Raw genomic sequence first — 25,556 nt, forward strand, 5'->3', positions numbered from 1 at the left:
ACACTCACAAGTATAAAACTACTTTTTTAAAGTAATAATTTCTTACTTCAAGCATGAAAAAAAATCATTATGTCAAGATAATGGCACTAGCATTTACTTAATTTAAGAATATTTTTCAACATATTGAGCGAAAAGGTCCCCCTTTTTTTTTTTACTCAGAAAAGTGCACTTGTTATTAGTGAGAATATACTTATTTTAAGGTATTTTTGGGTTCATTGAGATTAGCTAATTTTACTTGTTTTGGAAAGTCTTGACAAGCCGAATTTTCTTGTTTTATTGGCAGATAATTTTGCTTAATTCAAATAAAATACCACTCTTTTTTTTTTTTTTCTTGTTTTTGAACATTGACTTTTTGCAGTTTGTGTGATTAAATACAATATATTTATTCTTCATAATTCTTCCCTTTTTGTATTTTTTTTTTCATATAAACGCGTCACTTTGTTCCCTTAGCAACTGGTCATAATGATAACATAAAAAGGTGTCACTATGATCCAGTTTTTATTACTACAGTACAGCACAAAAAGCACTGTACATGAAGTGCTATGTGCAGCCTCAACACTAGATGGCGTACATGAGACGAGATGGAGAGGCTTGTTAAAGGGTTAAAGGGCACATTCCAGGCTCTCTGACCACAGCATGCGAATAAACACACACAAAAGCTGATTGAATTATTTTTATTTCCTAAGATGTCAAAAACAACCACCTTGCATTGACAAACATCTCCTCTCAGTCCATAAATCACCATGCTCCAAAATGACCCTACTTCTTTTTTATTATATCCATTTATTTTCACTTGAGATTGACACATGGCTATTGGCATGAAACGCTAACATCACACCCTCACACACACACACACACACACGCACGCACACACATGCACAAAAAGTAGTGGATCCCTTTAATTGTGTATTATTATTATTATTAACGTGAGCTCATTTCTCTCTCCGACTACTTCACGACAACACCGACAGCACGACTGACACATGGCAGGAAAGCCAATTTTTTCTTGTCTTTCTATATATATATTTTTTTGCAAAAGGTTTACGCAAACAACACACTATTACTCTGTATGCCCCCAACACACACACACACACACACACACACACTGCAGTCATCGCACTGGAGAGACTATTTACAGGGTTTGGATTCATAAAATATTGCACTTATTGGCCCATCGCATGTCACAGCGAGCACTGTGAGCATGCTTTTAAATCTGTTACATAGCCTCGATATTATTTATATATATACACATATATTATATTTATACCAGAATATAAATCTACTTGCAAGGACGGATTTCATGCATTTTTTTTTCCTGCAGCTATCATCAACTATGCAACAAACAACGCTAAGAGTCTATATTTTTCATGTTTTGTCTTCTTTTGGCACACTTATTCGAACTGATTGCAAGTGTTCGACAGAACCAAAAGGCCTTTTTTTATTTATTTATGGAATATTGAAAATAAACTACAACAGCTCACTTGCAGTGCGGCCCGCGCCCACTAGAGGGAGCGCTCGCTCTATGAACACTAACATCAACATTGAACATGCGAACTCCGGAAAGGGAAACTATGGCTGTCAGTTCCTCCACTACAGGTGCGTACTTAACCACTTTCTTTGCCGTTCCATTTTTATTAAATAATTCGGAGTTATTTTGAGTGTTGTTTATGTTGCGTTCTGGACGAATGGAAACCGGGAAATGTTCAAATTAGTCGTGACGTCACATATTAATGACGGTGCACTTTCTGAATGCGAAACGTCAATTAAAGAGCATATTAACTACATTATCTGTATGTATTGTGTTTTTTTCAGCCTGTTAAAAAGGGGTAAATATGACAATATATAGCTGTATCCTCTCTGCGTGAGGTTTTTATGCTTGTTTTAATTGGAACCGGGAAGTGAATTGAAGAACAAAAACAACATGGCGGATTGTTTTTTTTAAATATGTTTTTTTTTTTTTTAGATGGCCTCGCTTGAACGGCAACTTTACAGTACAGAGGCCATGGTGGAAATGCTAAAAAAAGGCCACTTTTTCAACAATTCAAGGTAGGTCATTTCCCATAGTACAGTAAGTGTTCACACAACCTCCTCCAGCGCCTTATTTAACACATTTGGCAACCTTACAAGACTGTAAATAAAAAGCTACACAAAAGTGGTCTTTTTTTTTTACATTGACTTTGGACTACAAACATGGTGGTTATTAACAGTGTCTCTAATAAGAGTAAGTCTTATTTGCTCGTGTTAGAAGGTGATAAAGGTTAGGCTCTAATGCAGTGGTTCTTAACCTTGTTGGAGGTACCGAACCCCACCAGTTTCATATGCGCTTTCACCGAACCCTTCTTTAGTGAAAAATTAAATGTTTTTTTCTTAATTTAATCTTAATTTATTAATTAAGTTATTATATTGAAGAAATACTAATAAAGATATATTTTACAAACATAAAGTTACAGGAATGTACACATGATCCCATGTTTACATCTCATTGTGCAACGTGGGAATGTTTTAGTGGGAACTAAATGCGATATCTGAAAGGGGTACAAATTATTTCCAAAGTAGGAACCCCACCCAGACATACAATACTAGTACACAGCTCATGAAAAACAATATTTTTTGTTATTGTAATTGGGCCAAAACACTAATATTAGAAAATAATCTCATGGAAATGACTGCTGTCATTTGATTATAATAATAAAACATTTAACTTAGTCAGGTTTGGGACGGGTGTGCTGCTGGTGTGGCCACGTGCATGTGCACGTCTGACGTCGCTCACATGTGCTCCAGGAGTTTTTATGTTTGCTCACGCATATGGAAAATTAGAGGGAACATTGTTTGGGGGTATTCATGATACGTCGATAGGGAGAAGTTTTTATTTACACGATGAGTCGGGTGTGTTTTGACCTCCGCCGAACCCTTGAGGCTGACTCACCGAAACCTTAGGGTTCGATCGAACCCAGGTTAAGAACCACTGGGTTAGAGATATAGTTACCTCACTCGTAAAGCAGGACTAAGGAATAATTGCCATACGGTGTAACGTTTACCATGAATTGATTAACGTGGACCCCGACTTAAACAAGTTGAAAAACTTATTGGGGTGTTACCATTTAGTGGTCAATTGTACGGAATATGTACTGTACTGTGCAATCTACTAATTAAAGTTTCAATCAATCAATCAACAAAACGAAAGAGGTGTCCTGGCTGGTTTTTTTTTTCAAATTCAAGACAAAGTTATATGTTTTTGGTAACACTTTAGTATGGGGAACATATTCTAAGTATCAAATACTTAATTTAGAGTTATTTGGACACTAGGGGAATATAATCTAAGCACCGTATTTTTCGGACTATAAGTCGCAGTTTTTTTCATAGTTTGGCCTGGGGTGCGACTTATACTCAGGTGCGACTTATGTGTGAAATTATTAACACATTACCGTAAAATATCAAATAATATTATTTAGCTCATTCACGTAAGAGACTAGACCAGGGGTCGGCAACCCGCGGCTCTAGAGCCGCATGCGGCTCTTTAGCGCCGTCCTAGTGGCTCTCTGGAGCTTTTTCAAAAATGTATGAAAAATGTAAAAAGTTGAGGGGAAAATATTTTTTGTGATTTTTTAATATGGTTTCTGTAGGAGGGCAAACATGACACAAACCTCCCTAATTGTTATAAAGCACACTGTTTATATTAAACATGCTTCACTGATTCCAGTATTTGGCGAGCACCGTTTTGTCCTACTAATTTTGGCGGTCCTTGAACTCACCGTAGTTTGTTTACATGTATAACTTTCTCCGACATTCTAGGACGTGTTTTATGCCATCTTCTTTTTCTGTCTCATTTTGTCCACCAAACTTTTAACGTTGTGCATGAATGCACAAAGGTGAGTTTTGTTGATGTTATTGACTTGTGTGGAGTTCTAATCAGACATATTTGGTCACTGCATGACTGCAAGCTAATCGATGCTAACATGCTATTTAGGCTAGCTATATGTACATATTGCATCATTATGCCTCATTTGTAGCTATATTCGAGGTCATTTAGTTTCCTTTAAGTCCTCTTAATTCAATTTATATCTCATGACACACTATCTGTATGTAATATGGCTTTTATTTTTTTGCGGCTCCAGACAGATTGTTTTTGTATTTTTGGTCCAATATGGCTCTTTCAACATTTTGGGTTGCCGACTCCTGAACTAGACGTATAAGATTTCAAGGGATTTAGCGATTAGGAGTGACAGATTGTTTGGTAAACGTATAGCATGTTCTATATGTTATAGTTATTTGAATGACTCTTACCATAATATGTTACGTTAACATACCAGGCACGTTCTCAGTTGGTTATTTATGCCTCATATAACGTACACTTATTCAGCCTGTTGTTCACTATTCTTTATTTATTTTAAATTGTCTTTCAAATGTCTATTCTTGGTGTTGAGTTTTATCAAATAAATTTCCCCAAAAAATGCGACTTATATATGTTTTTTTCCTTCTTTATTATGCATTTTCGGCAGGTGCGACTTATACTCCGGTGCGACTTATACTCCGAAAAATACGGTAATAAAGACTTAATTTTGTCACGCTGGGGTCGCATCTTTATGCGCGTTCGTTCCTTTTGATTGATTGATTGAAACTTTTATTAGTAGATTGCACAGTGAAGTACATATTCCGTACAATTGACCACTAAATGGCAACACCCGAATAAGTTTTTCAACTTGTTTAAGTCGGGGTCCACTTAAATTTGCAGAACGGACAACTCCGGACAAAGCGCGAAGGTAGGAGTATGATTTCATCTTAAACACTCAAAGAAGCACCAAAAAACAGAAAACAAGTCAAAAGGAAATATGTGCCAATCGCACTCGAAGCTAACGCTTAGCATAGGCTAGGAGACAAGCAAAACTTAGCACTGGAATCATGAACTAACAAATCTTGCGTGACAGTAGCGGAAAGCAAACAAAGAAGCCAGGACGAGTGACCGGAAAAGGCAAGCTTAAATAGTGTCTCTGATGAGCAACAGGTGAGCGTCCCGAACGCAAGAGGCAGGTGAAAATCATAAGTAACCATGGTGACTAAACAAACTCAGGAGGTGCACAAACAGGAATTAAAAGAGTCCAAAACAAACAGAAAACACAAAACATGATCCGGACCACAGATCATGACAAATTTTGAGTTATTTGTTTAGGGTTAGGGTTAGAGGGTTAGGGTTATAATAAGGCCATGCCGAATAAGGCATTAATAAGTACTTAATAATGACTAGTTAAGAGCCAATATGTTACTAATTTGCATGTTAATAAGCAACTAATTAATGGTGAATATGTTCCCCATACTAAAGTGTTACCATTTTTTTTTACTGGTGCATAAAATGAACCGTGCATGAACATCACCTTGTTCAAACAACAAAACCAACACAGTGCATAAACTCACAACAAATTACACACCTGCAAATCAGTCAGCTGTTGCCGTATCCGTAATACGCCGATAGGGAGAAGTTTGTATTTACACGATGAGTCGGGTGTGTTTTGACCTCCGCCGAACCCCTAGGGTTCGATCGAACCCAGGTTAAGAACCACTGCTCTAATACGACAGCGTTTAGTAACTATACCACTAAACAGTCCAGGGAAGGCAAGATGACAAGAGTTTAAAAAAGAAAAAAAAATTAACACCTTACAGGTTACAGGAAGTTGGCGGCCCCTTCCTTTTTAACTCCTCCGGGGGGGGGGGCACTAACAGTTGCAGGCGGGCTGCTGGAGGGGCGGAGCACTGTCTGTCAGTTTGGCGGTGGGCGCTCCCGTGGTAACGGCCGGGTCGCCGTCCAAGCTGTCGGACATCTTGTCGCAAATGAGGTCGACCAGACGCTCGAAGGTCTGCTTGACGTTAATGTTGTCCTTGGCGCTGGTCTCGAAGAACTCGAAACCTGCGCGGCGACAGGGAAAGATCACAGGGTGATGGAGTTAAAAAAATGTCGTAATCATTTTTGTGTGAATGCAGAAAGAATTAAGCATTTTAACACCATATATTTTCAGTAATCCTACACTCTCAATGTTCGGAAATCCGGTTTCCATGCAAGTGACATATGGAGCAGAATCATACTTGCCAACCTTAAGACCTCCGAATTCGGGTGTTGGGGGGGGCGGGGTTGGGGTGCAGGCAGCATACCCCTTCCCCTTCGAGCTTTTCTGGATGAAATGAAATTCTTTTTTCGAATCATTTTGGAACTTGCAAGCGTATTTCTTCTTCTTACTCGTCGTCGCCATGTCTCTTCTTCGTTCTCCTTCTTGTTGTGTGTGCAGTTGTGCACTGAGCTCCAAAAGCCGTAGATGTTATTGTAGCGTCCCGGAAGAGTTAGTGCTGCAAGGGATTCTGGGTATTTGTTCTGTTGTGTTTATGTTGTGTTACGGTGCGGATGTTCTCCCGAAATGTGTTTGTGATTCTTGTTTGGTGTGGGTTCACAGTGTGGCGCATATTTGTAACAGTGTTAAAGTTGTTTATACGGCCACCCTCAGTGTGACCTGTATGGCTATTGAACAAGTATGTCTTGCGTAATTATTAAACCAGATAAAAGATCATACAATGTGTCAGCATTTCTTGAAAATTTCCGAGTAAAGACCAATGTTAAACCCATCCAACGCTACAATATTATGTGACTGGGCCGGTACGCTGATTATATGGAGGAAAAGTGGACACCTGGACAGCATGCGGCTGTTAAGGGGTGAAGGTTTCAGGTGAGAGAGGACCTTAAAGACAGTGTCTTTAAGGCACACCCCCAATATTGTTGTCCGGGTGGAAATCGGGAGAATAGTTTCCCCGGGAGATTTTCGGGAGGGACACTGAAATTCGGGAGTCTCCTGGGAAAATCGGGAGGGTTGGCAAGTATGAGCAGAATAATGCTCCCGTAGCAGAGGTATTTGAGACAGATTCAACAGCACCTTGGCTGGTTGGAACCGAGTAGTGCTCTTTATTTTGTTACTTTTGATAGGTGATTAATCAACAATTAATCTTCACACAAACAACCAATCAGATTGCTTTGATGTGATATGTTTTATGTATAATCCAGCATTAAACAGGCATGTGAAGTTTCTGCGAAAACATGGAAATCCACGTTTTTAAACATTAATTTCCGCATCTAAATATCACTTCTATTTGGAGCCCCTAAAGCAGGCCTGGGCAATTATTTTGACTCAGGGGCCAAATTTAGAGAGAAAAAAATGTTTCTGGGGGCCGGTATATCTATTTTTAGGAACACCAATACAAAACCTCACAATAATGTCTGATTGAATGCTAAAAACGTTATGACAGACCACCTTAAAAAAAGGAATGGAATTTAACATTTTTTTACTGAATGAGACACCCAGAATGAAAATAAAGAATGTGGGATTTACAATATTAACTATGAAGGATAAAACACTGAATATTGACAACATATGAACGTCACACCCACTCTCCGTCGACATATTTTACAATCACGCGAAATGCAACAAAAATGCAACAAAACAGCGAAATATGAACGCGAAGGGTACACATAAACCCATCTACAATTTGATACATCTGATATATCACTAGAACTTTGTTGTAAAAATCTCCTTCCGCATCTGTCCCTGACACCTGCATTTCAGGCTGACACTCTGGAAACACTCTGTGGAAACGCTCCTCCACCCACACTGCTTGGTGCCTGCTGTGACTTAGATGACCATAGTAAGTAGCAGAGGTGGGACCAAGTCATTGCTTTGCAAGTCACAAGTAAGTCTCAAGTCTTTGCCCTCAAGTCCGAGTCAAGTCCCGAGTCAAGACAGAGCAAGTCCGAGTCAAGTCCAAAGTCAAGACTGGAAAGTCTCAAGTCAAGTCCCAAGTCCTGCATTTTGAGTTTCGAGTCCTTTCAAGTCGTTTAACCACAGACTAATATATTTACACAGATTGTGTATGCTTTTAAAATGCTGTATTTATTTATTAAAACAAGTGCATTTGAAATTGCAGGGAAAAAGATAGTGCTGACATTGCACTTCAAAATAGCACTATTAACCAGTCATTTTAAACATGTAACTCATTCCTTTACAGAATAAACACATTTGAAAAAAACAAGTGCAACTGTACTTATTTGCACAAAAGTGTTAACATTGTATTTCAATGGCATATTGCATTGTAACTAGTTCCACAGCAGTTTCTATCCTGTTCTTACCTTATCTCATTGATCTCATCTCATACTGTATGTGTGTTTATGTGTGCGTACACATGAAAAACATAACAAATATATGAACATAACAATGAACAGAGTTGTACTTTTTAGATGTCAGGACCCATGCAATATGTACACATATTCTTAATATAGTATACATTTTAACTGACCTTTATTTGACTATGTTTGTCTTTTTGTATGTGGCTAAAATACGCGGTGCTGCTGACCACCGTCTAACTTTACGTTACTGTGTGTGATACATTGACTAACGTAATGTTACTGTGTGTGATACATTGACTAACGTAATGTTACTGTGTGTGATACATTGACTAACGTTACGTTACTGTGTGTGATACATTGACTAACGTTACGTTACTGTGTGTGATACATTGTCTAACGTAACGTTATGTGTAGGTACCTCATGCAACCCTGCTTAAAAAAAATCACTTGACAAAAAGTATGAATAAGGTAGCAAACTGCAGTGGACGCAACAGATTGCCGTGTTTGCAATGACGTTGTAACCATAGACATCTTATAAGTAGACGCAGGTTGCTGTGACGTGAGCAATTTGGCCGCATTCTTGAAGTGGTGATGAGGAGCCGGCGAGCAGCCTAAACTGACAGTTGACAGGTAGAAAACAAAGATGCCGGGCTGGTGTTCAGCGTTTTCCTGCTCAAATGAGCGGACTGTTGAAAATAGGAATCGGGGGATTACTTTTCACAAGTAAGATTTAACATTAACGTACTATTGGTTGTATCTTATGAAAATAATATTACCACAGAGTTGAGAAGGATCAAAGATCTTCAATATTTGTATGTGAAAATCACAAATAAATCTTCTGGGGGAGGATGACGCCCCTACAGGGGTTTGGTTTACAAACTTTCAGCCCCACCTAAAACAAAATTCACCAGCCGCCACTGATTATGATGCATTCTCATTTTAGGCAAAGTATAAGACAATACTTTCTTAACAGTATAATTGTAACCAGGAATAAGTCTTCAAGTAACAATATTCAAATACTAACATTGTTGGGTAAAACAGAATTTGGTTTTATTCTGAATCCAGTGAAACAGATTGGTGGTTTTAGCTGATATGAAGACTTTCAGGTGTTTATATGTGTTTATGTTTAAGTATTTGGCAGACGCTTTTATCCAAAGCGACTTACATAAAATAATACATATAAAACAATCACTGCAAATATTATCATTTAAGGGAAGAATGTAATAGAAAATATCAATACAAAGTGTCAAGACAGAATAAACTCTCTGCTGCTGCAGCAACAGAGATACAGTCTATAGGTCCCTAAGATATATAGATATCTAATGTATTCATACATTGTTTATGTAGGATATACGCATGTATATATAACCTAATCATATTGTTTCTTCAACTTAAAAATAGTTTACCGTTTTTTCCCCTTCTCTAGGATTATAATCCCAGTTTTGATCTCGGACGTCTGGTCACTTATAGCATATAAGAATATTATATTACTGTTAAGCAAACTATGAATACTAAAACACGCCAAAACATGTGTCTGTTATCATAGCTACACGTATGACAAAAAAGGGGGGTGAAAATCAGTGGTATTCAGTGAGGTAAAATGAATTAAATGCGCTGACAGTTCATTGTTCCTGCCAAATGAATTGCACTGAGTGGAGCGGATCACCACTCCAAGATGGCGGCCCCGCGCCTCGTCTGCGCCAGTAGGCAGTAGCGCTCCATGCTGCGTCTACTTATAAGATGTCTATGGTTATAACGTTAGCAGTGAGTTTGCAGCCTCACTGATTTAACTACACAGCAAATAAAAGTCACGTTACTTAGCCAATAAACGTTATCTTACATTCAAAACTTACCCTTCTTTGTGCAACTTCAAATGTTGAACGTTGTTGCGTCTCCGTCTGTAATATTCGAACTGCGTGATTTCCATACGGCAATTCGTTTTTTGTTGACCAAGTCGTAGTTTTTATACCCGAACGAAACCAACTTTGGCATAATTGTTGCGTTGTTTGACAACTTGTTCGGTGGTTGTACTGCAATTTGATTGGATGAATGCTGCGTGATGAAAACAACGTAGATCTAATTTGATTGGCTGTTGTACTGACAACACACCAGCTGACAGGAACAACACGTTGAGAGACACAGACGAAGAAAATGAAAAATACGGAGCGCTCCCAAATAACTTTTTAAGCGTTGGATTTTGGGGAAAGTAGCAAGTCATGTCAAGTCATGTCAAGTCAAAAGGCTCAAGTCCAAGTGAAGTCACAAGTCATTGATGTTAAAGTCTAAGTCGAGTTGCAAGTCTCTTTACATTTTGTCAAGTCGAGTCTAAAGTCATCAAATTCATGACTCGAGTCTGACTCGAGTCCAAGTCATGTGACTCGAGTCCACACCTCTGGTAAGTAGTATATCATCCATAAGCGCAGATTCCAACCATTGAAACACTTAGTATAGTTCAAGACTTACGGTCATTAGAAAACATCACTGCACATCATAATGGCAGCTACACTTTCCATCTTAAAGATCTAAAAAAAAATATTTGGGAATGTCCGGCGGGCCAGATTGAAAAGCTTTACGGGCCGCATGTGGCCCCCGGGCCTTAATTTGCCCAGGTCTGCCCTAAAGGGACATGGATGTTTTGCGAGATCTCGCAAAAAAATGTTTTCTATGTCAGTGAAGCGGAAGTAAAACAGACACATCGATGGTGAACCGGAAGTGAAACAGACACAGCGATGGCGCATGCGGGAGCCTACCCATCATCTGTGCTTTTTTGTGGAACCATAATACGATTTTATCTTGCTGATTGTATTGTACCATATGTCCCGGCAAGAAATCTGCGTTCAAAGAAGTCCGGTTTATTAGTGATTCCCAGAGCCCCAAAAAAGTCTGCGGGCTATAGAGCGTGTTCTATTCGGGATCCAGTACTATGGAATGCCCTCCAGTTAGAGATGCTACCTCAGTAGAAGCATTTAAGTCCCATCTTAAAACTCATTTGTATACTCTCGCCTTTAAATAGACCCCCATTTTAGACCAGTTGATCTGCCGTTTCTTTTCTGCTCTGCCCCCCTCTCCTTCGTGGAGGGTGGGGGAACAGGTTCGGTGGCCACGGATGAAGCGCTGGCTGTCCAGAGTCGGGACCCGGGGTGGCCCGCTCGTCTGTGCATCGGTTGGGGACATCTCTGCGCTGCTGACCTGTTTCCGCTCGGGATGGTCTCCTACTGGCCCCACTATGGACTGGACTCTCACTATTATGTTAGATCCGCTATGGACTGCACTTTCACTATTATGTTAGATCCACTATGGACTGGACTCTCACAATATTATGCTAGATCCACTCGACGTCCATTGGGGCAGTATAGCTCGGTTGGTAGAGTGGCCGTGCCAGCAACTTGAGGGTTCCAGGTTCGATCCCCGCTTCCGCCATCCTACTCACTGCCGTTGTGTCCTTGGGCAAGGCACTTAACCCACCGGCTCCCAGTGCCACCCACATTGGCTTGAATGTTACTTAGATATTGAGTTTCACTATGTAAAAGCGCTTTGAGTCACTAGAGAAAAGTGCTATATAAATATAATTCACTTCACTTAACCGGTCGCCCAGTGGGGGGGTCCCCACATCTGCGGTCCTCTCCAAGGTTTCTCATTGTCCCATTGGGTTGAGTTTTTCCTTGCCCTGATGTGGGATCTGAGCCGAGGATGTCGTTGTGGCTTGTGCAGCCCTTTGAGACACTCGTGATTTAGGGCTATATAAGTACACATTGATTGATTGATTGATTGATTTGATGTCTCTATATGTTAGGCCAATACTAAAATAGAAATCAATAAACTTCTCCCATATATGATGGGTAGGCTCCTCCATCGCTGTGTCTGTTTTACTTCCGGTTCACTGACATAGGAAAAAAACCTTTAGGGAGATCTCGCAAAAAGTATTTTCGCTATTGGATGGTAGGGTCCCAATCCTTGACTGGTCGATTCCTGTTGAGTATTTATTTAGTAGGCAGCAAGAAGGTATATTTTTTACATGACTAACTCTAAACAGAGGTCTCGACATCAAAAATATATTACCTGAGAATAGCGTTGCCGAATGAGAAATGATTCCTGAGTTCTTTGCATACATATTATATAATTTTAAAGGCAAAGCAGGTGTGGCTGTAGGCAACCTCTTTGTGTAGATTTTTTTAATCAACTACAGAAGATTACAGTAGCTGCATTTGAAGTATCATCACGGTTCAGACTGTTTACAATCAACTCATCAGTGCTGGCTTAGCAGTTACTGTAGCTACTTACCGCTATTACAACATTGCCTCTGATGCTGCTGTGTCGTGCCACATACTTCAATACTTTATATACGTTCTGACTTATTGGAGGGAGGCCCACAGTGTTAGACATAGAACATAGTACACTGCAAAAACTGAAATCTAAGTAAGATTAAATATCTCAAACAAAGTGTGATATTTGCTTATTTTCTGTCTGATAAGATAATTATTCTCACTAAGCCGATTTTATGTTAGTGTTTTACTTGTTTTAGGGGTTTTGGTCCTAAATTATCTCAGTAAGATATTACAGCTTGTAGTTGAGATTGTATGACCTATATTGAGTAAAACATGCTTGAAACTAGAATATCAACTGATGCAAAGCTGTGTCATCAACACTCACAAGTATAAAACTACTTTTTTAAAGTAATAATTTCTTACTTCAAGCATGAAAAGAAAAAATCATGATGCCGAGCGCATATCATTATGTCAAGATAATGGCACTAGCATTTACTTAATTTAAGAATATGTTAATTCAACATATTGAGCAAAAAGGTCAAAAAAAAAATTCTGCCAAGAAAAGTGCACTTGTTATTAGTGAGAATATACTTATTTTAAGGTATTTTGGGGTTCATTGAGGTTAGCTAATTTGATTTGTTTTGGAAAGTCTTGACAAGCCGAATTTTCTTGTTCTATTGGCAGATAATTTTGCTTAGTTCAAATAAAATACCCCTAATTTTTGTATTTTGTTTTCTTGTTCTTGAACACTGACTTTTTGCAGTGTAAGGGACTGATCTACTAAATATGTGCGTGTATTAAAACACGTGCAAGCTTGATGGCGCACGCCAAGCTGATCTACTAAGCTGGGGCGCAGAGGATTGCATCTTTAAGTAAGCAAAATAATAATTAATTTAGCGTGTTTGTCTTCACGAATATGCGGAACATATGCTGATCATCAGAACACTCAATACTGGGAGGTTAAATTGCAAATGTTATCACTTAGCGCACACAGTGTGATCTGTCAAGACTAAAACGTTCCGCAGCCGCTGTTTTGCGTCTATATTTAGTACATCCAGAAAGGACGTGCAAACTGGCAGTTTGCAAAAATGGCTGTGAACAAGGAGGCGATCGCATTGCAGCTTTGTCCTACGTATGCTTGGCAACATATTACTTGTCTTCCGTCATGCAACTTCTTCCCGGAAGTGAAAAGCTGTGGTGGTCAACCAAGCCCAAGATGGATGTTGTGCAGCAAACAGAGTGCAGACTATCTGAGTACCCAAGGGGCCTAGATCTTCCTGCAAAAAGCAGATATGAGCAACAAATCTACCTATGCAAAAGATCCCTTTACTTGATCAGGAATAGATTTGTCAAGCGGTATCAAGAATTATCCTTTGGTGGAGTTCCCTGACATATCGAACTATCTTGTGATCCAGACGTCATTCTACACGACAAAACAGATGAAAGCTTGGAAAAGCATGGCGGTCTACAACTTCTTTGTGTGTGGCTGGGTCAAGGAAATTGGTATCAAGCCTCTCTAGGATCAATCCTGCATCATTGATGTGCGGGTAAGGTTGCATTTCATGATTTAACTTCTTGTCTAAAGCCATGTTTGTTGCCTTGTTGCTGTTGCACACACTGTTTACAACTACACATGTTTTTCCCTGTCTTTATCTAAATATAACTATAGATGTCAACGTTATTTATGAGCTGAAAGCTTCATTTATGATTGCTGCCTTTGCTAAATGCTTAACTCTTAGGTTTTGCTGACATTTTTTTTTTTAATTTAGACTCGCCAAATAGATGCTTTTTGAAACACTAGTAGCGAAAATGTGTTTTAAGAAATACAAATAATATCAAGATGAAACTTAAATGGGAAATACTAAACGTTAAAAGTATATCAAACAAATCTTGAACAAAGTGATTACTGCGAAGTCGTGCATTCTTCGACTGCTCTCTCGGCTTTGAGTGTGTGCTACTTTTTCTCGTCGTTTTTCGTAAAATCTTGCACTATTCCACCCTTCTTGATTACTATAAACTATTATACAAACATGGGGTCTGGTTCAAATATAGAGATGAGGGTCTTTAATTTGACCTGCTGTTGTACTCTGTCTCAAAGTGTTAACATGTGCTCAATGTTTCCTTACCATTATTGCTATGATGTCTATTACCATTGTTGGCATTTTGTCTATTACCATTGTTGGTATATTCGTTATTCCTACATTGTTGATACAAATTATTGTTACAGTGTAATAATTATTGTTACCTGTGGTAATGCCACTATGATACAACATCTGTATTATAATCCTTGAACAAAGTAACAGTGAACTCATGTGAATAATCACTGAATGGAGAACTGGGGGTGGGATTAAATAAGTTATCTTCTTCCCCCTCCCTTTCAGGCAAAACTGGACAATCACACATTACCTTTTGCACTATATTAATTTATATTATTATGTGTTTTATTATGTACTTTTTTATGTCATTGCTTGAAATAAATAAATATATGAAAAAAAATTACCTCCGAGGAACTCTAAAAAAACATTTATCCTTTTTGCGATCTGAACAGTTCGAACAACCTAAAACAATACAAGCATAGGGCATTTTTCTACTCGAAAGGCTAAATGGCGCCTAGTACCCATTAAGAACAGACCCTAGATTGACCACCACGCATATTTAATGAGCCGAACGTGACGTCATTTGAATCCAAACAATATGGACTGTCCAAAATAAAATTATTAGACCTATTGTCTATTCAGCAATATCCATCCATTTTCCTCCGCTTATCCGAGGTTGGGTCGCGGGGGAAGCAGCCTAAGCAGAGAAGTCCAGACTTCCCTCTCCCCAGCCACTTCGTCCAGCTCCTCCCGGGGGATCCCGAGGCGTTCCCAGGCCAGCCGGGAGACATAGTCTTCCCAAAGTGTCCTGGGTCTTCCCCGTGGCCTCCTGCCGGTCGGACGTGCCCTAAACACCTCCCTAGGGAGGCGATCGGGTGGCATCCTGACCAGATGTCCGAACTACTATCATTTTATAATAATTTTATAGCAGCTAAACAACAAAGGGCTGATTAAAACAAATTCAATTGTTGCGTTTGTGTCTGCTGGCGTTTTCATTTATATTAATAAACTTTATTGCAATATGCATTTTCTTGCTTTTGGAGCCATTCCAGCACATGTTCTCCGTTAATGCCAGTTCCGTGGTCGATGCACTGCAGGACTGCCTTTTAAAATGCCTCGAAAGAAGTGGTACATACATGCAATGTTCCCTCTAATTGTTCATGTGTCTGAGCAAACACAAAAACTCCCTGAGCATTCAGTGGAGCACATGTGAGCAACATCACACGTGGCAATACCAGCAGCACACCTGTCTCAAACCCATCCATCCATCCATTTTCTACCGCTTATTCCCTTTGGGGTCGCGGGGGCGCTGGAGCCTATCTCAGCTACAATCGGGCGGAAGGCGGGGTACACCCTGGACAAGTCGCCACCCCATCGCAGGGCCAACACAGATAGACAGACAACATTCACACTCACATCCACACACTAGGGCCAATTTAGTGTTGCCAATCAACTTATCCCCAGGTGCATGTCTTTGGAAGTGGGAGGAAGCCGGAGTACCCGGAGGGAACCCACGCAGTCACGGGGAGAACATGCAAACTCCACACAGAAAGATCCCGAGCCCGGGATTGAACCCAAGACTACTCAGGACCTTCGTATTGTGAGGCAGATGCACTAACCCCTCTGCCACCGTGAAGCCCCTGTCTCAAACCAATCTTTTATAATAACACTCAAATGAGAGGAGTCATTTTCATGAGATTATTTTGTAATATTAGTGATTTGGCCCACTTGTAATGAAAATAAAGTAAATCTTGTTTTTCATAAGCTATGGATTAGTATTGTACAATATGTCTGGGTGGGGGTCCTGCTTTGGAAATCATGTGTACCCCTTTCAGAGATCACATTTAGTTGCTCTTAAACATCCTCATGTTGCACAATGAAATGTAAGCATAGGATGAAGTGTGCATTCCTGTAACGTTCTCTAGTAACAGCATTCCATGATTAATATCAATAAATGAACATTAATAATAAATGACAGTAGAATAAGCACACGTATGACTGAAGAGTCATAGTGTAACTTTGTGTGGATTGAGTTGTCCGACTTTTTGTGTGGCCATAAACGCACCAGTGCCTTAGTGGTATGCGTGTTGGTGACAGATGACAAGTTGGTTTTGGCCTGGTTTGTACGGCAGAAAATGACTAGTTTTTCGAGAGAGACGTTTTTTTACTCATGTTTTTGGTGTGGTTATGGCCGAATATAAACAGTTTTGCTCAATAAAGTGATCGATATAATTCCTGTCCTCGAAGCATCTCGATAGACGTTACACTAATTGAACGGTGTTCAATTGAACAGTGTCGACGAACACCGTTAGGGCCGCTTGTTGTCACTGTCACTCAGAGTTGCATTGCAAAATTACACAGAATAAATGTGTTTATTTTTGTTTAGAATTCAGATGGGATTTGATTTGGTGCGCGGCATATATTTGCTGTGCGCAGAGGACGCTTGAGCAGTGTGCAATTGCGCAGGCGCGCACCTTAGAGCAGTGTTTTTCAACCTTTTTTTAAGCCAAGGCACATTTTTTGCGTTCAAAAAATCCGGAGGCACACCACCAGCAGAAATCATAAACTCAGTTGACAGTTAAAAGTCATTGTCGCAATTGTTGGATATGCCTTTAAACCATAACCAAGCATGCATCACTATAGCTCTTGTCTCAAAGTAGGTGTACTGTCATGACCTGTCACATCACGCCATGACTTATTTTGAGTTTTTTTGCTGTTTTCCTGTGTGTAGTGTTTTAGTTCTTGTCTTGCGCTCCTAGTTTGGTGGCTTTTTCTCTTTTTTTGGTATTTTCCTGTAGCTGTTTCATGTCTTCCTTTGAGCGATATTTCCCGCATCTACTTTGTTTTAGCAATCAAGAATATTTCAGTTGTTTTTATTCTTCTTTGTGGGGACATTGTTGATTGTCATGTCATGTTTGAATGTACATTGTGGACGCCGTCTTTGCTCCACAGTAAGTTTCTGTTGTCGTCCAGCATTCTGTTTTTGTTTACTTTGTAGTTCAGTTTTAGTTTCGTTCTGCATAGCCTTCCCTAAGCTTCAATGCCTTTTCTTAAGGGCATTTGCCTTTTGTTTATTTTTGGTTTAAGCATAAGACACCTTTTTACCTGCATTTACAAAGCAATTAGTTACCGGCTGCCACCTACTGATATGGAAGAGTGTTACACGGTTACTCTGCCGAGCTCTAGACAGCACCGACACTCAACAACAACAACACATAATTTGCAGACTATAATTACTGGTTTGCAAAAATGTTTTTAACCCAAATATGTGAAATTAGATCATCTCCCACGGCACACCAGACTGTATCTCAAGGCACACTAGTGTGCCGCGGCACAGTGGTTGAAAAACACTGCCTTAGAGGGAACGTTGCATACATGTCTGCTGCATGTTTTAAAACAGAACAAAACGCTATGAATGTGCAGTAAAAGAGCATCTCCATGGTTAAAGCTCATTTAAAAAAGGCGTCTGAAGCGACTGGGATGAGAATCAGCACCTCCAAATCCGAGTCCATGGTTCTCGCCCGGAAAAGGGTGGAGTGCCATCTCCGGGTTGGGGAGGAGATCTTGCCCCAAGTGGAGGAGTTCAAGTACCTCGGAGTCTTGTTCACGAGTGAGGGAAGAGTGGATCGTGAGATCGACAGGCGGATCGGTGCGGCGTCTTCAGTAATGCGGACGCTGTATTGATCCATTGTGGTAAAGAAGGAGCTGAGCCGGAAGGCAAAGCTCTCAATTTACCGGTCAATCTACGTTCCCATCCTCACCTATGGTCATGAGCTTTGGGTTATGACCGAAAGGACAAGATCACGGGTACAAGCGGCCGAAATGAGTTTCCTCCGCCGGGTGGCGGGGCTCTCCCTTAGAGATAGGGTGAGAAGCTCTGCCATCCGGGAGCAGCTCAAAGTAAAGCCGCTGCTCCTCCACATCGAGAGGAGCCAGATGAGGTGGTTCGGGCATCTGGTCAGGATGCCACCCGAACGCCTCCCTAGGGAGGTGTTTAGGGCACGTCCGACCGGTAGGAGGCCGCGGGGAAGACCCAGGACACGTTGGGAAGACTATGTCTCCCGGCTGGCCTGGGAACGCCTCGGGGTCCCACAGGAAGAGCTGGACGAAGTGGCTGGGGAGAGGGAAGTCTGGGCTTCCCTGCTTAGGGTGCTGCCCCCGCGACCCGACCTCGGATAAGCGGAAGAAGATGGATGGATGGATGGATGGTCCGCACCAGTTTTGCACTTGTTATCAATAGTATACATAGTCTTAGAAGATCACATGAAACATGCCCACTAACAGTACACACAATTTTATACTTTGAACACGCTGTTTAGTGCATGTGATTAATTTGGATCTTAGTAGATCAGTCCCTTACCGTCCAATCAGATTGCTCTAATGTCCTACTTATGTTGCCTACAGCCACTGGGGGTATATTTGCATGCTATCTTTGGGATTGTTATAAAATGTCGTCTTTTTCAGTTCAAGACCCATTAAGAAATTTGGGATTAAACTTACTAAAATACATCAAGTATAGTCATAACATGGACATACAGCACTGTGCATCAACTAGTGATAAGGAAAGCACTTTACGGGGATTTTGTGACATTAGTATTTCCGCGTGCAATTTCTGAGGGAGTTACAATTCCATATAGTGCATTTCAATTACGTTTATGGCACACTTACCCAACTGTTCTGCAAGCAGCCTTCCGCTATCCACAGACACCACCCGCTCCTCATCCATATCGCACTTATTCCCAGCCAGAACCACTTGCGCGTTATCCCACGAGTACGTTTTTATCTGGGTCGACCTGCAATCGATAACAAGACACAGTTGGGCAAGTTGTTTTGTGGGTCACTGCGTTGCATAGAATCTCCCAAGGAGTCAACGTGAACAGAGAGATGGACAGGATGTAGAGGTGGTCCGCCATTTGGCCGTGATTGCATCATTGTTAGCTGCGTTAGTCACTGTCAGGAAAATGGGTCAAGTGCTGTTCTGGGCTGAACATTTGTGGTTTGGTTAATTGTTTTCTCGTCGTCACGACTCGTCCTCTCATTTGTTCCATGCTTCAACTTATTAACATGCTCAATGTGTGACATCACAAGCGCAGAGGTTTTAACTTGTAAATGTCTCCTATTATAATAACATTATAACGCCCTGCGAACCAAACAGTATGTCAGTGTTTGCAGAAAAGTCACCGTGACTTACTGCATTTAGAGAAAGAGCTTAAGGAGCAAATATCTCCTGTGGTGGATGCTGCTGCAGCCTTGACTAAAAGTAGGCCAGCGAACGCACCGCCGCTCAAAAACATGAGCGAGAGCGATGGCGCGACATGACGAGTCTGACGGACAAACGTGATGTTGCCACTCGTCTTTGTTTAAAAGATGTGGTTTACTTGAATAGAAACTATGTGCATTACATGGTGCTGTGAGTGGAATGTGTGTGTGTGTGTCATTGACAGGATATGAAGACGTCACACGGTTTAATTCAGGAGCAGCTGAGGAAGGAATGGTTGCCATGGCAATTCTTTTTTTCTTTTCTGCTACATGTCGCAGGGTAAAATGGCAGAAAGGGGAGGAGGAAGCGGAATAAGAGTCAGCGGCGCTTAAGTCAATAGAGAACACATCCGTCTGTGCATGAGTATGGATTGTATTTCTCAAGGTAATGATTGTTACATAGACAAAGGTCAGTCATAAGTATTGATGAAAATTTCGGGATAGGTATCAACATTGATGAATCAGTCAGTACCATATTGTATCTCAGAAAGCAGTTTATTATATTTTCTCAAGGGAAAATATCATACTACTATGGAAATGGAACTTGGATAGTAGTCAGTGTGCAGCTTGTACAGCAGTATAGATTTGCAGTCTTCCGAAAATATCATCAATAAATATAGTCAATAGGACTATAACAGTTTTAGTACCAGTCAATTGATTCAGGTTTAGTTTTGAACTCAGTTTGTTTGAGTACAGACGTCCCTCACCACATGGTGCTTTGAAGTTTGCCGCTTCACTCTATAACACATTTTTTAAAGCATGCTTTAGGCCTAAATTTAGCATAAAATGAACTACAAATATCAATACTACAGTAGTATTGACCACTAGATGAGACTAAACTTATGAGAGCATGCGGTTCAGAATTGTGGCCACTGTTTGGCTCAGCCTTACTATATTAGATTAAACAAGTGTGAAGGTGACTATGTGGATGTTATTTCATGTCTAGAGGGTTCCGAAATTGTTAAAACCATATTTACTGTAGAAGGTCGTAAACAGGTTTTTTATGCCCTCGCTATAAAAATATTCGATTTACAATGAATAATTCCTGTATTTACCACGGTCAGGCTAACAAGGGTTTCATTTACTTTGCCTTGTGATGCTCAAGGGTGGTGGGAAGCCAGGAATATTCCATTGTTGAACATAAACCCCTAAAAATGTCTTAACAACTGTCATTAACTATTATTGTTTTTTGTGAACGGGCTATGTAAGCTTTAAGTATAATATTTCCTACTTTATAAGAGACTTGAAAGCAGCATTTATGTTAGCTATTTTGGATAGCATTCACTTTGCCTTTGTTTCAATTACAATATTTCCAAATGTTGATAATGTAGTTTCCAAATCCCTTATTGTCATTGTGCACTTACTGGAAATGACAATCACAATACTTTCCACCGCTGTATATCAATCATTACTTCAAGTTGGTAATTTACTGTATTTTACTGTTATGTTACTATTATTTTTGCAGATGCTATTTTGTTTGAATTGTGTAGATGTTAGTGAAATTAGTGATTAAAAAAAAAGCTTGATCACCATGTTAGGCCTATTCATACTTGCCAACCTTGAGACCTCCGATTTTGAGGGGAGGGGGGTGGGCGTGGTCGGGGTGGGGCGGGAGCGTGGTTAAAAGGGGAGGGGTATATTTACAGCTCGAATTCACCAAGTCAAGTATTTCATATATATATATATATATATATATATATATATATATATAAAGAAATACTTGACGTTCAGTGAATTCTAGATATATATATATATATATATATATATATATATTTATTTTATTATATATATATATATATATATATATATATATATATATAAAATAAATACTTGAATTTCAGTGTTCATTTAATTACACATATACACACACATAACACTCATCTACTCATTGTTGAGTTAAGGGTTGAATTGTCCATCCTTGTTCTATTCTCTGTCACTATTTTTCGAACCATGCTTAACACCCTCTCTGATGCATTGCTGTGTGGCACGCACAAAAGTGCTTTCATCAAATGCACTAGATGACAGTATTGTCCTGTTTAAGAGTGTCACAACATTGCTGTTTACGGCAGACGAACTGCTTTACGGTATACAAAAAAGTGACTGCTGTTGTTGTGTGTTGTTGTCGCGCTGGGAGGACATTAATGAAACTGCCTAACAATAAACCCACATAAGAAACCAAGAACTCGCCCTCCATCATTCTACAGTTATAACGTCATTGGGCAGGTACGCTTTTTTATATTGTGGAGGACCTGAGTCCGCCTGTATTTCGGGAGATTTTCGGGAGAAAATTTGTCCCGGGAGGTTTTCGGGAGAGGCGCTGAATTTCGGGAATCTCCTGGAAAATCCGGGAGGGTTGGCAAGTATGGGCCTATTGAGCGCAGCATCCATTTCGCACTGCATTTCCTAGTGTGAAAATGCAAGTACGAAAAGGAAGTGCACAGATCTAAACACAGCCATGGTCTCATTAGCCCCGCCCTTTTAAGCACTGTCTAACTCAGCCAATCAGCTCCCAGCATGCCTTTGTGTTCAACCCGAGCTGTGTCTATGTAATTAGTCTATTCATGTTATGTTTCCCTTCGGTCTGTGTTTGTTATGACTGCCTTCTAATTGTTGTTTTTCCCCCCTCAGGTTCTGTTTGTTCTGCTCTTCTACACCTCCTTCCATCCACTACAGTAGTATGCAGGTTGGATGTTGTACTGTATGTACACACCTCCCGGCTTCAACTGTGCGCCCTGTTCCATGACGTGCAGCAGATATTTTTTTGCCTTGACAAGCAAGCCTGTGTCACGTGCTGTTATGGAACTGATGAGCGGCAAGTCGACATCAGCCTTAATGGTAATTGTCAGTCCAGTAAGCATCTAGGTCAAAGGTCCAAAGGCTGTATAAGCTATGGAGTTGCTGTATGTAAGTATTTTTCGTGTTGTTTCTAGAGCAACATTGACAACCTAGAAACCTGGTTGCTAAAGATGGCTTAATGTGGCCTATTTAAGACACAATATTATTTGAGCTTGCATGTGACCCATGGATGCATCAGACATGTTACAGTATAAAATACATACAACCCAGACTCACCAGTCCTGCACGGCGCCAAAGGACTCCTCGTTGGTGATGTCATACATGAGGATGAAGCCCATGGCGCCGCGGTAGTAGGCCGTGGTGATGGTCCTGTAACGCTCCTGGCCTGCTGTGTCCTACACACACACACACACACATACACATGTTCTGTTCACTGTCATGCTCATGCCATCGTTAATCAGATTGCAAGGCAGCATAAACCATATAGGCTGCTGTGCACACATTTAATCACATCTTTGTATAGTGTTCATGATGCAGACATTGTTCTGCTGATTGTCTCTGTCATTCTGCACTCAAATAGAACAGTGACTTATTTGGGTCTCTTTCTTTTCAGGCTACGCCATGTTAGCTGTGAACAGAGTTCAGCTTAAAATGATAAAATGATGACAAATTATGTCTTTAAAATGAGTATAATGCTATTCAGTGACACATGTTCCCATTGTAAACAAAATAAATATATTTAATCCACTCCAGAGTTAAACTGTGTCATAAAACGCAAGTTTATTTATGTTTTTGATTGGTTAGACCTTCTCTGCATCATAACTAGTGCTGTTCCTGGAACCTTTACGGTCAATTTGTTCATGTTTAGAAACACATATTCCAAAAGGAACTAATAGAAATAGCATTCATCCGCATTCCAATGCGCACTCGTCTGTACGCTCTGCTGATTGCACCTCCAAAGCGCACCCCTGCAGAAGCTGCGCCGGTGCACAGCTGCAATCAATCGCCAGCAATCAACGCACCTGAAGTTGATGATGAGACCTGCCTTCTTAAGCCGGCACAACCTGCTATCCGGCGCCAGAACGTAGCTACCTGTCCTGTACAGTAAGCCAAACCAGTCTAGCTCTATGCATACTCTCTCTCTCTGTGCTTCTCCCCCTCCGTGTTGATTTGTCTCATGTTTTCTTGTCGATCCAACAACCTCCCTCCGTTACGAGCTGTGCGTCTCGTCTCCCCGCGTTCCCTCTGCCTCTTGGATCTCGACCTCCCGCCTGGACACGGACCTTCGACGTCCCACTATAGCCCCGACTCCCTGCCTGCTGACGGACCTCCGAGCTCTTGTCCCTCTTGATCTTCCGCCTCTCGCTCAACACTAACGGTAACACTCAACAGCTAATCACCACACATAGTTTCACACACACACACACACACACACACACACACTTTGAATTCGTCACACTCCATTTCCCTTGTTTATATATGTTATTATTTTTTATTTATAAAAGTTAAAGTGCCAATGATTGTCACACACACACTAGGTGCGGTGAAAGTATCCTCTGCATTTGACCCATCCCCACAGGGGAGCAGTGAGAAGCAGCGGTGGCCACGCCCGGGAATCATTTGGTGATTTAACTCCCAATTCCAGCCCTTGATGCTGAGTGCCAAGCAGGAAGGTAATGGGTCCCATTTTTATAGTCTTTGGTATGACTCGGCCGGGGTTGGAACTCACGACCTACCAATCTCAGGGCGCACACTCTAACCACAAGGCCACAGACCTGGATATATATACCGTATTTTTCGGACTATAAGTCGCAGTTTTTTTTTTCTCGCGATTTATATATGTTTTTTTCCTTCTTTATTATGCATTTTTGGCAGGTGCGACTTATACTCCAGTGCGACTTATACTCCGAAAAATACGGTATAGTACATATACATATATAAATAAAACATAGAGCTAAATATGACTTCCCCCTGTACACACAACAGTTTCAGAGTCAAACCGTGGCCAACATAGAACTTTTATAATGGTACAGGCAGTGTTACGTAACATTTTAACATTCTTACAAGTGTGAAAATATTAGACCGATCACCTTTTGACGCGTGACTGAGACACTTTTTTTGCTGTCGATGTACTGTATTTTTCGGAGTATAAGTCGCACCGGAGTATAAGTCGCACCTGCCGAAAATGCATAATAAAGAAGGAAAAAAACATATATAAGTCGCACTGGAGCCCGGCCAAACTATGAAAAAAAACTGCGACTTATAGTCCGAAAAATACGGTACTTAGCAGACAGGACAAAGACTCATATGTCTAATTTGGCGAAATGCCCCTCGACGGAGTTGATCAATCAGCCTTTGGTGATGAATGGATAACTTTAGTATCTCACGGTAGCGGCAGCCATATTTTACTGAGCATCCGGGATATCTTTCCAACGTCTTGTGTTGGATCTTATTAGATTGACTAAAAGGTTTGCAGGTGTTGGCATCAGCTGGTGAAAAACCTCCTGGTAGGAGAAGAAACGCCAGCTGCACTTTTGGCTACAAAACCTGAATGAAAATACTGACGTGTGCCTGATCATGAAGGAGTACATGTGGGCTAGTGTTTACATGCCGCTTGCTACTAGTTACATAATGAACAACATGCCTGTGCTGCACAGTTGTTCCGCCTACAGCAAAGTGTGTTTCGCGGGCGTCTGTGAATCATGATGGAGGACTTTTGGCTGCTCCACTTGGCGCCGGTTATGCTCATGCTTTGCTCTCTGTCGGCGTGCACATGGCAACAACGGCAGCGTAGCCAAAGGACCGCTCTGACCTTCACTCTGCAGAGATGGAGCTCGCAGTATACACACACACACACACACAGCGGCAACCTTTTAACCGCATGCAATGACACACAAAAAAAGGCACATTTTGTGCACGGACGATAATGTTTCATTACAGAGCTGCCTTAAGCTATTACAAGATTTTACAAGATGCTACCAGCTT

General features: G+C 40.7%; 1 protein-coding gene and 1 long non-coding RNA gene across 2 annotated transcripts in view; one reads left to right on the forward strand and one right to left on the reverse strand.

The window, feature by feature from the left end:
• The first annotated feature begins 1,882 nt into the window (after positions 1 to 1,882).
• Positions 1,883 to 23,669, forward strand: LOC133576011 (uncharacterized). Its single transcript, XR_009811546.1, has 3 exons — positions 1,883 to 2,046; positions 13,836 to 13,967; positions 22,404 to 23,669. It is a non-coding gene; the product is annotated as an uncharacterized lncRNA (long non-coding RNA).
• Positions 5,062 to 25,556, reverse strand: part of rab3c (RAB3C, member RAS oncogene family) — a 30,422-nt gene continuing 9,927 nt past the window's right edge. Inside the window, exons 3-5 of the mRNA XM_061928997.1 lie at positions 22,848 to 22,966; positions 19,185 to 19,309; positions 5,062 to 5,899 (exon numbers count right to left, since the gene is read on the reverse strand). Coding sequence (XP_061784981.1) covers positions 5,709 to 5,899; positions 19,185 to 19,309; positions 22,848 to 22,966 — 435 coding nt within the window. The 3' untranslated portion in view covers positions 5,062 to 5,708. The remainder of the gene's footprint in view (positions 5,900 to 19,184; positions 19,310 to 22,847; positions 22,967 to 25,556) is intronic.

This window comes from Nerophis lumbriciformis, linkage group LG33, assembly GCF_033978685.3.
Source record: "Nerophis lumbriciformis linkage group LG33, RoL_Nlum_v2.1, whole genome shotgun sequence".
Lineage (NCBI taxonomy): Eukaryota > Metazoa > Chordata > Actinopteri > Syngnathiformes > Syngnathidae > Nerophis > Nerophis lumbriciformis.